The following is a 12,440-nucleotide window of genomic DNA, read 5'->3' as shown; positions in this document are numbered from 1 at the left end:
TGCCTGATGAGTATGAGTATGAGTGATTTCTTTGCAAGCGGGGCAAGGAGCTGCTAACCGAATCTCTTATACGCACTGATGCCAAAGCAGCTCTAAGAATGAAGAACTGATGCCAAATTCTGAGTACATTTGGGGATATTTATGCTCTGTTCCAACTCTCTGGTTTTAAAGCTCCTTTTAGGTTGCACACATAGACTTGCTTGGGACTAAGATGTCTTATAAAGAACCTAGTCTATATGTGATACCATTATTTATGAGCTGAAAGTGAAGTTGAGTTTCAGCTGATGGTAGGGATAAGGATAAAGATAAGCACATTTTCAGTAAACAGTTCCATGACCTTAGGATAAAACAAAACAAAATAAGACAAAACAAAACACAAATCATCCTGATCATCCTGTACTTTTTACGACTGACCGTCATTGATTTACTGACAGGTGTTTAAAGAGGTAATAAAACCTGACGGGGTGGTGCGAAGTTAACAACTTTAACAACAATAACACCACACCCCATACTGTTTTACTGCTCTTATACCAGAGGAATTTATTAACAATATATTTTTTTAAATTTATTAATGTCATGCTTTTTATTTAGTTAGTTAAATTGAGCATCAGCAAGACAAGTTAGTTTCCCTTATCACTCACCAGCCCATCTTGTTTTCTTTTTCTTCAAGTCAAGTCAAGTCAACTTTATTGTCAAATATGCTATACATGCTCGACATACAGCACAGATGAAATTTCAGTCCTCTCTGACCCACGGTGCAAACAGGCAATGCAATAAATGAAAATAAAAATAGAATAATTGAAAAAACAAACAAACAATATAAACAGTATAAACACTCTAGATAAGAACTAGACATAGACTAATAATGAAAAAAAATCATAATAATAATGCAGCTTGTCATGTTGCTAAAAAACCAGAATGTCTTTTAAAACCGTACAGACTGTTACAAACCCCCAATTCTGAAGACCCTTACATAAAACTTATCCTCACATGAATTAGCTGTTGCTATATTTGAACGAGTGCTTTAATATAAACCTGGTTTGACTTACTGATAGCACTACTATCAGAACATCTGATCAATCAGATTCGAGAACAGAGCTCTGGAATAAAATAAAATAAAAAAGCACAACGACAGCACAATAAATTTCCAACGATTCAATTCACTACTCAGGTTGTGTTATTGTTTGGTTCGCAATGGATTCAAACAGACACAATCATCCTTTCGAGAGGGCTTTCTTTCATCACTTTCTTTCAAAAATGAACTTTGAAAAAAGGGATATGATTCTCTGAGGTTTCCCTCTCGTGAGATTGCAGGCCTCAGGTGATCTGCTGTATATTGGGTTTCAATCGAGCGTGTCTATGTTTCACCTAGCAATCCAATCACCGTCACAAGGTCAATACGTTCAAGGGCGTGGCAGCTATGAATGTATGGTGGCACTTTGTGGGATGCATACTGTATTCATCAGAGCATCGCGATTTGTAAAGCAGTGAGAGAATCACATCATAGGCTCGGAGCATTGTTTGGCAAGATGGTAGAGGATTGGGTTACCATGCAACCAAATTAGCAGTCAGAACCTGAGACTGTGGGTTATGTTGCATCTCTCCTCCCTTTTATGCTCGGTTAGGCTGAGATGTAGATAGTCATAGATTAGTTAACACTAGGGATGGGCGATGTGATGATAAAAGTAACATGATAAAGACAGCGATCAAGGTAAGGCAGACCACAACATACCAAATATGTCAAAAATGATGTTCAGAATATTTGTTTATTTATTTGTATGTACAAATATTTTTCCTGGAGAAAATGTGACATTGGCAAGCTGCTACATGGATGTTATCACCCAGTGCTTGGATCTTGAGCAGTACAGCTCTTGTATAACAATACAGGTTGTTACACTATAGACTACCATTAGATGGTTCCTATGGTGTCGTCAGGCATCACTGGGTGTTCCCTGGGGCCTTACTGTGTGGCTCCTACTTATATTTAAAAGGTGAAGCTGGAATTCGTTGTTAAATAAAACTATGGAAGGAATAGTCAACCTTTCTTGTTGAAGCTATTTCTACAGTCAATATCAAAACAGTTATTTCCCATTTTAGATGCGTGGTCCCCACAAGGAAATTGCTGTTGTCTCATCTCATCTCATTATCTCTAGCCGCTTTATCCTGTTCTACAGGGTCGCAGGCAAGCTGGAGCCTATCTCAGCTGACTACGGGCGAAAGGCGGGGTACACCCTGGACAAGTCGCCAGGTCATCACAGGGCTGACACATAGACACAGACAACCATTCACACTCACATTCACACCTACGCTCAATTTAGAGTCACCAGTTAACCTAACCTGCATGTCTTTGGACTGTGGGGGAAACCGGAGCACCCGGAGGAAACCCACGCGGACACGGGGAGAACATGCAAACTCCGCACAGAAAGGCCCTCACTGGCCACGGGGCTCGAACCCGGACCTTCTTGCTGTGAGGCGACAGTGCTAACCACTACACCACCGTGCCGCCGAAATTGCTGTTGTGTTTTTTTTTAAACAAAAATTGACAAAAATAAAAGTCAAAAAGTTTCCTTTTCATTACTGAGGTTAAGGTTAAAGGAGAGACGCAGAACCTTTATTTTTAAATACATTTCTGACTGGATAATATCTCCATTCTTGACTCTTGTATGCTGCATAAATGGGAATTAAAAAAATATATTTTTGAGAGTTAAAATTGACCACTAAATTGGCATTCGAGCTGCCCCGCTGAGCCAGCCAGCCCTGAGTGCGTGATGTCACAGTGGTAACCGATTTTAAGGCCGAGGCCTTTGACAGCTATAGACCAAAGTCATATTGATAAAAATTGATGGTGAAAGTAAGAAATACCGTCACCGACTTGCTCAACTAAGACTGATTTGACTTCATTGATTGTGGGTTGACTCTCATTAAAACAGGATAGGTGTGCATGCATTTTCACTGATAAAACGTAAAAGGCTAATTAAATAATCTGATTAACTGAGACAATCACATTCTGAAGCAAATTAAATAATCTTATACCGGTAACTTAAACACACCAATACAAGTTACATGTACGGTATTAATCTAAATGCAGGTAAACAACGAGTGTTGTTTTTGTTGTTTTGTATCCAAATGAGAGTCGGAGCTTACCCGTCTGTGTTCTCGCTTCTTGAAGGCCGACCTTGTGGCCGATTGTTTTGAAACAATCTGACTTTCTGTTTTTTGTTCAGTTCTCCGTTCATTCACTTCTTTTACGTAAGGGCAAAATATTGCTGCTGAGGCAAGCATATCCAGCGGAGAAATCAGATGGCTGGTCTACTCATTCTCCATTTTCTCCATACTGAGTACTCCACAATTACTGCTCGGCTCAGGCAATTACTAAAACCTGGGACGGGATGTCACCGGTTTTAGCAACAACCGTGGGGAGGTCACTGCCCAAGCGATAATATGTCACGTCCCGTTCCATCCCGGGTTTTAGCAACAACCCTCGGCTCACACTCTGGGAGAACTGGTGCAACTGAACTTACTTTCCTTTTCTTGTAGTTTTCTTTTCCTTTAATTGTTGGTACTGCACCCTCTTTCAATATGGGCTTATAGCCAACGCTCCTCAACAGATCAGAGGTCTCGTACGAGTCTTCAGAGCAGAGGAGCAGAGCAGAGACCACTTCGTAGGCACCCAATGTGCCCGTGAACTTCTCACAAAATGCGTCCAAATCTTTGCAGTTTGAACATTCTTGGGCCATGAATGCAATGTAAATCCATCTTCTGTCGTGTTGCAGCACCCGCCAGCAACATATCTACATGGAATGGTGATAAATTAGCTCAAAATGGAGGATCGGAGTTGCAGTTAGCTCTGTGTTTTAGTATAGCGGAAATAGCGATGAAACCTATAGCCTTCCTGCGATGACATCACAGATGTCAAGGTCATTCACTCAGACCGCTACCTATATGAATCATTTTAATCGTAAAAATTTATTGTTAACACTTAAAACTATTCCTATGCCATTCTTGAGGTCTCAAGGCATTTATAAACAAAAAGTGAGGCTATGGTTCTGTGTATCTCCTTTAAGGTTAGGTTTAGGTGCAGGCACAGCATTAATTAACTGCAATAATAATTATGTCAGTGGAAGGTCCTCACAAGGATAGTGAGACAAATGTGTGTGTGTTCATGGAATTTGAGCAGAATGCTAACTTTGCCACTCAGTGGGTGATTCTGCCACTCAGTGGGTGTAACCTCAGAGACTTCCGCATATGGTGGTATCACATGCATACCCTCTAGCAAGAGACGATGTGACTGGTCACACAGTCTAGATATTCTAAATGCTGATAATGCAGCACAATTTCACTGGAAAAAACAATACAAAACTCTAATTTGAGCAAATTTTAAAGTTGCATACACTCTAGAGGTGTGTAAACACTATTTCTAAAATGCTGGAGGTGCACAAACACCATTTATCTGCATTACAGTCCTGATTACAGGACACTTTTCTGAGATGGTATAGTACAGTATAATGCACTATGTTGTTTAACCCCAGTGTGTATTTCTCAGGTCAGGAGATGATGCAGGATCGAATCATAGGCGGCTACACCCCTGCGCCCTACTCCATCAAGTACATGGTGTCCATCCAGACCATCGTGGGACAGCACTTCTGCGGTGGCACTCTGATTAACAAGTACTGGGTGCTGACAGCAGCACACTGCAATGTAGGGTAAGCTTCCTAAACAGGTCTCATTCAGGTGTGCTTATATACTGTAATGTCTCATCTCTAGCCGCTTTATCCTTCTACAGGGTCGCAGGCAAGCTGGAGCCTATCCCAGCTGACTACGGGCGAAAGGCGGGGTACACCCTGGACAAGTCGCCAGGTCATCACAGGGCTGACACATAGACACAGACAACCATTCACACTCACATTCACACCTACGGTCAATTTAGAGTCACCAGTTAACCTAACCTGCATGTCTTTGGACTGTGGGGGAAACCGGAGCACCCGGAGGAAACCCACGCGGACACGGGGAGAACATGCAAACTCCACACAGAAAGGCCCTCGCCGGACCCGGGGTTCGAACCCAGGACCTTCTTGCTGTGAGGCGACAGCGCTAACCACTACACCACCGTGCCGCCATACTGTAATGTGGTACTGTAATTGTTACAATGGCTGTTTTCTATGACAAATTCCTATAGCACTTTCATGGACATAAATGATCCATGCCAGTGATATTAAATGCTTAGGTCTGAGCAATGCATTATAGCACAAGGTCTCAGTGATGGCATAATAAGAATTATGTGGTTCAGATCATTACACATACAGCAAAGGCACACTTGAAGTCAGATATGCAGCTGCATTTTCTCCTGCATTTCTGAGAAAAAAATAAATATGATTGGGTAAATAGTCTGGGCGGCACGGTGGTGTAGTGGTTAGCGCTGTTGCCTCACAGCAAGAAGGTCTGGGTTCGAGCCCCATGGCCGACGAGGGCCTTTCTGTGCGGAGTTTGCATGTTCTGTCCGTGTGGGTTTCCTCCGGATGCTCCGGTTTCCCCCACAGTCCAAAGCCACGCAGGTTAGGTTAACTGGTGACTCTAAATTGACCGTAGGTGTGAATGTGAGTGTGAATGGTTGTCTGTGTCTATGTGTCAGCCCTGTGATGACCTGGCGACTTGTCCAGGGTGTACCCCGCCTTTCGCCCGTAGTCAGCTGGGATAGGCTCCAGCTTGCCTGCGACCCTGTAGAACAGGATAAAGCGGCTAGAGATAATGAGATGAGATGACAGAAGAAGAAATTATTTTTAAAGCCCTGTTCATTTGATTTACTGTGCAATATTTTGGTTTGTCCAGGAACGTTATTGACAAATAAAAAGTGTCGACTAAGGTCATAAAACATTATTCCAAAATTGTTCTATCAAAAAACACTACACTGTAAAAAAAAAATAGTTGAGAATACTTGAAATTTCAAGGCAACAGTCTGCATTAAGAATTTTATGTTTTGCCAACAATGTGCCCATGATAATCCAAACTATGATAAAACTGTTATCTTTATTAAGAATTCTTAATTAAGTCAATTTTCAATTCCTCATTCTGCCAACATAGATTTCTCTTTTTGCTGAACAGTGGCATTCACAGTAGTGCAAAAAGGCAATTGAGGTTATCACAATCTTTTTTTTTAGATTTTTTCATCTCTATTTGGATAGGACAGCATAGAGACAGGAAATGAGCGGGAGAGACGGGAAAATGACCTCGGGTCAGAACCGAACCCAGGTCCCCGGATTTATGGTATGGCGCCTTATCCACCTGAGCCACGACGCCATCACAATTTATCATTAAACTATACATGCCTTTTTTCATTGTTCTACACAATTACAAAACTTCAATATTGAAATAAAGTTTTTAAAACCCACATCGTGGGTGTGGCTCAGGTGGATAAGGTACCATACCATAAACCCGGGGACCCGGGTTCGATTCCAACCTGAGGTCATTTCCCGATCCCTCCCCGTCCCTCTCTCCTGCTCATTTCCTGTCTTTACACTGTCCTATCCAAATAAAGGTGAAAAAAGCCCCCCAAAAAAGTCTGATAACCTCAATTGCCTTTTTGTACTACTGTGAATGCCACTGTTCAGCAAAAAGAGAAATCTATGTTGGCAGAATGAGGAATTGAAAATTGACTTAATTAAGAATTCTTAATAAAGATAACAGTTTTATCATAGTTTGGATTATCATGGGCACATCATTGGCAAAACATAAAATTCTTAATGCAGACTGTTGCCTTGAAATTTCAAGTATTCTCAACTATTCTTTTTTTACAGTGAATGTTTAAGGGTAGCAATGAAAATCAAAATAAAGGCTTTAAAAAAGTTAATCAGATAAATACTGAAATGAAACAGCATGCTGTAATTATAATTTTGGAAGATAGCGCTTGTGTTTGTTGACTGTGATCTCTGGATATATATTATGTTATAATAATTGTAATAACATGTAAGAAATGCATTCAATCTCAAAAAGAATAAGTGCAGCAGAGAAAAAGCACTGTACTTTTATGTGTAACCTTTGCATGCCTGATTTACGATGCAATATTCTGGTTTATATTCATAACACTGCAGAATATATGATCTAATCATACTGTCCAGTTAAACCTTATGTATCTACGGTAGCTGTAGGAAATGCTAATTAAATTCCATATTTCAGTATTATGTCACATTTCCACTGTGTCCTTTTCTGGAGAAGCCTGACCAATTTTATGTGTTGTGTCCAGTGCCGGGAACATGAGGATTGTCAGTGGAGCTTATTCTATAAGTCTGTTTGAAGGGACAGAACAGTACCGCTCACCACAGCTCCTAGTACCTCACCCACAGTTCAACAAAACCACGAACAACGCAGACATCATGCTCATTAAGGTAACAGACTGTTATCTTCGATCTAAAATAAAAACACACTTGTTTACCTTGATCTATTCTTCAGGACTTAATTCATGATTTGGAGTAAATCGGATAGATTTACAGTCTTAGGAGACATAGGACTCGGAAAGTGTCGATTCATTTTCGACACAGCAGCTCTGAGCTTAATTCAGATCACAGAATCACACATCCTAATCACTGCTTACACCGGGACCTGTATGGTGGATACTCCAGAAACAGACTTAAAAAATGTGTGTAATAGTTGATATGTTGAAGTTCTCTGTGAGGAGACATTAGCATGTTTGACAAGAGTCTCCAATGTTAGTGCATTATAACTGTCAGTGATAAAGCACAACGCTGTTCCGGCTCAGGAAAGAGCAGAGAATGTTGCATTTTGCTGATTCTCTGTAACAAACAGTGTTTTTTTCATCTTACCCATTAAATGGAATTATAAATAGATAAAAATTATTACATGCTAGCATTGGGACATGGTATAAGATGAAAATAATCTTCTGGGTGGGTGGTATGGTGGTGTAGTGGTTAGCACTGTCTCCTCACAGCAAGAAGGTTCTGGGTTCGAGCCCAGTGGCCGACGGAGGCCTTTCTGTGCGGAGTTTGCATGTTCTTCCTGTGTCTGTGTGGGTTTCCTCCGGGTGCTCCGGTTTCCCCCACAGTCCAAAGACATGCTGGTTAGGCTAATTGGTGCACTGTAAAAAAATGTAACTTGCAAAATTGTTGAGTGAAAAAAGGATTCTAAGTTGAATGAACAAATTTCCCTTCTAATTGTTCAAGTAACTAAAAAAAAATAGTTGAGACGCCTTTCCTTCGCCACAAGTTCATAGGAATTGGATAATTAAGTTAAGTGAACTTATATATTCAAGTGCTGATTGACGCCCCTTAACCAATGCCACTGCGCATGCGCACTTCACAAGTTCGAAAGTTTCAACGGTCGGGTGGAGTGAGAGTCCGTGGAAACTGACACGAGACGTTGTATAGGAGTCTAGACTAAGCTTTCCTCAACAGAGGCCAGGGAATTCCCTCCTTGTATGTCGGTATTTGTTTCTGTTTGTGTACTAATAGGCAGAGTGAAGTAGAACTTAAGTGTTGAGAGGTTTGTGTTAACTAAAAAATGTAATGCACACTAAATCATTGTAAAAAAAAAAAAAGTCAAGCCAACTTAAAAATGTAACACAACCTGCTGCCAAAGGATTTTGAGTAAACTCAACTTAGAACCATGATGTGCCAACTTGCTCTTCTAAGTTAATTGGCATTATTATTTAAATTTATTTCAACTAAACAATTTGTTGGACTGAACTTCTAAAGGCAAGTCAAGTCAACTCAACATAAAATACTCTTCTATGTGAACTTAAAAGAACATTTTGGGGTGTCATGGCTCAGGTGGATAAGGTGCCATGCCATAAATCCGGGGACCTGGGTTTGATTCCGACCCGAGGTCATTTCCCAATCCCTCCCTGTCTCTCTCCTGCTCATTTCCTGTCTCTACACTGTCCTATCCAATAAAGGTGAAAAAAGCCCCCAAAAAATCTTAAAAAAAGAATAATTTAGGATAACTTAATGTTTTTTGTGCCAACTTGCTTTTCCAAGTTAATTGGAATGATTATTTCAATTTATTTCATCATCACAATTTGAATGCACTGAATTGCTAAATAAAGTAAGGTCAACATAAAATACTCATCTGTGTCAACTTAAAAGAGGAAGTCAGCACAACTATTTGGCCCGGAGTTGAGTTTACTCAAAATCCTTTGGCAGCAGGTTGCGTTACATTTTTAAGTTGGCTTGACTAATTTTTTTTTACAGTGTGGCTCTAAATTGATGGTAGGTGTGAATGTGAGTGTGAATGGTTGTTTGTTTCTGTGTGTCAGCTCTGTGATGACCTGGCAGTTTGTCTGGGGTGTACCCTGCCCTAAAATAAATACCTAAAAATTGAATACCTAAAAATAAATAAATAAAATAATGCTACCACCACCATACTACTACCACTACTACTACATTAATGGTATTTAGCAGATGCTCTTATCCAGAATGACATACAACATACCCAGAGCAGCCTGGGAAGCAGTTGGGGGTTTGATGCCTTGCCCAAAGGGACTTTAGCCATTCCTTCTAGTCCAGGAAATCAAACCAGCTACCTTTTGGTCCTGCTTCTCTAACCATTAGCCATGGCTTCCCCCTACTACTACTACTACTACTACTAGTGCTACTACTCCTACTACTACTGACTACTACTACTACTCATAATCTCATCTCATCTCATCTCATTATCTCTAGCCGCTTTATCCTGTTCTACAGGGTCGCAGGCAAGCTGGAGCCTATCCCAGCTGACTACGGGCGAAAGGCGGGGTACACCCCGGACAAGTTGCCAGGTCATCACAGGGCTGACACATAGACACAGGCAACCATTCACACTCACATTCACACCTACGCTCAATTTAGAGTCACCAGTTAACCTAACCTGCATGTCTTTGGACTGTGGGGGAAACCGGAGCACCCGGAGGAAACCCACGCGGACACGGGGAGAACATGCAAACTCCGCACAGAAAGGCCCTCGCTGGCCACGGGGCTCGAACCCGGACCTTCTTGCTGTGAAGCGACAGCGCTAACCACTACACCACCATGCCGCCACTACTCATAATAATAATAATAATAATAATAACAACAACAGTGGGGTAAAGTTGTGAATTTGCATGACATGTGGGAAGCTCATACTTTATTCGTTGTGAAGTGGGTAGCCAGTGTAACTATTGGAATATTTATCTAGTGTATGCTGAGTTCTTGGAATGACTGAGGCATCAAGCAGCTGAATTTTGAATCTGTTGAAGTTTAGGGATTTCCAAAAGATAAAAGCATTACAGTAAGATAAGCATTTAGTCATGAAACCATGAGCCACAGTTTCAGCATAAAGTCAGACAATGTTGTAGAGCTCAGAAATTGAAATGTTTGGGTACACAACCTGATATGGAGTTGAATAATATTGTGTTATGATAAATGAAACCTGAAATGGCTCAGGTCACTGAATTAAAGCCAAAAATAAACTCCTTTATACTGACAGATAATATCCAGACAAGACACGTTTGTTCACTTGTTCATATTTGTACCTGCATACTATGTACTATGATTTTACTTTAAAAGAAAAACAATGGCTTTGGGTGTGGACATCTTACTCTCTCTGAGGTTCAAATATTGTGCTCTGAGTACAAATTACACGACAGACTCGGAGACTGTGATGACACTTTCATGCTCCATGACTTACCGAGGCTGAGATCTAGTGGATACATTGCTTCTGAATTGTTGTAAACAACCCTGAAGATGCCCGAGTGTGAAGCGTTTGGGTGTGAAAAATAAGCCCGATCACTGAAGCAGTGAACACACACACACACACACACATGAGTAAACAATGAGTACACTCATACCCAGTCTTTTGGAGCCTTTTGCTGCCTATAAATGCTCCATTGCCGACTACTCACAGTGTTGTTGTTGTTGCTGTTTTTTAAATCCTTATATTTTTCTGTGACATGCTTTTGTTTGTTTTCACTCACTGAAAAAAGCGATCTTTTTTGACAGCAAGAATCGCATTGCTATGAAAACAACCATTATTTACTAGTATCTGTGTCAGTACTACGTATGCTTTATCTAGCCGAGTGAGATTTAAACTTCATAAAAGCGAAGTCTGTTGATTCGGGAATTTTGTTGCCAGTAAAAATCACATGGTTGCAGAAAATTTCTGATTAGATTTTTAGAATTAGAAGCCTTTATTTGTCACATATACATTACAGCACAGTGACGCTTTATTATATAAGAATTATATTCTTCTTGCTGCTTCTTTCCAATCATGAAAAGAGTCACTTTGATCTATGTATCTTGAATTATGTTCTAATTCAATACTTTTTCGCTCCAAAAGACTGGGTATTGTGCATTTTCATGAAAGGAATGAATAAAAAAGTTATTTCTCTGTATTTAACCCTGCTGAAGGAGTGAACACACACACACACACACACACACACACACACACACACACACACACACACACACGAGAGAGATACGAGCTCCAGTGCCTGGGGATTTCTTTTGAATTAGAAGTATTTATTTGATGGCTCAGCAATACTAAGGGAAACGGCGTTCTAGTGATCTGTGGGTGGTAAAAAAGAGCAACTGGACTTGCTTGAAGATTCTTGAAGACGTTTCATCTCTCATCCGAAAGGCTTCTTCGGTTCTGTCTGACTAAGGCCAAGTTTAGATTAGATCGTATCTGTCTCGTTTTCTTCGCGGATGCACTGTCCGTTTACATTAAAACGCCTGGAAACGCCGGGAAACGGGAATCCGCCAGGGTCCACGTATTCAATCCAGATCGTGTCTGGTCCGGTGCTGTGTAAACATTGAGAATACGCAGATATGTGGATACGCTGTGCTGAGCTCTAGCTGGCGTCGTCATTGGACAACGTCACTGTGACATCCACCTTCCTGATTCGCTGGCGTTGGTCATGTGACGCGACTGCTGAAAAACGGTGCGGACTTCCGCCTTGTATCACCTTTCATTAAAGAGTATAAAAGTATAAAAATACTGCAAATACTGATGCAAATACTGCCCATTGTGTAGTTATGATTGTCTTTAGGCTTGCCATCCTTCCACTTGCAAGTGGTAAGTGACGCGCATGCCCGACATGCACTGAGATCACACACACAGCGGCTCAGTCCCGAATCACTGCTTGTGTGCTTCACTCGCGCGCTCTGTGAGCTGCGCAGGGCCGGAGTGCGCACCCTCCAGAGGGCACTCGCTGTTCAGGGCGGAGTGATTTGGAGCGCAGGATGCCTGCGGAGCCGAGCGTATCTGTGTATTGGCGTTGCTGTGTGCACGCGAATCGTGTATTGGCGTTGCCGTGTGCACGCTAATCGTTTTAAAAACGTTAATCTGATGATCCGCTGATACGGTCTAATGTAAACCCCATTTAATAGGGAGTATCAGGTATTTATCCTGATACTCATGGATGAAAAGCAATCCTAAGGTGTCGTTGAGTCATCCTGTTGGTGTGGGTCACTGGGGGC

General features: G+C 41.3%; 1 protein-coding gene across 2 annotated transcripts in view; it reads left to right on the top strand.

The window, feature by feature from the left end:
* zmp:0000001088 (trypsin) overlaps positions 1–12,440 on the top strand; it is an 88,401-nt gene that overhangs the window by 64,743 nt on the left and 11,218 nt on the right. For both annotated transcript variants that reach the window (XM_060937613.1, XM_060937612.1), the window contains exons 2-3: positions 4,544–4,703; positions 7,238–7,379. In XM_060937613.1, the coding sequence (XP_060793596.1) occupies positions 4,552–4,703; positions 7,238–7,379 (294 nt within the window). In that variant the 5' untranslated portion in view covers positions 4,544–4,551. The remainder of the gene's footprint in view (positions 1–4,543; positions 4,704–7,237; positions 7,380–12,440) is intronic.

The sequence above is a fragment of the Neoarius graeffei genome, chromosome 13 (assembly GCF_027579695.1).
Source record: "Neoarius graeffei isolate fNeoGra1 chromosome 13, fNeoGra1.pri, whole genome shotgun sequence".
NCBI lineage: Eukaryota > Metazoa > Chordata > Actinopteri > Siluriformes > Ariidae > Neoarius > Neoarius graeffei.
Note: the sequence above shows the minus strand (reverse complement) of the source record. Positions and strands in the feature narration are given on the sequence as shown.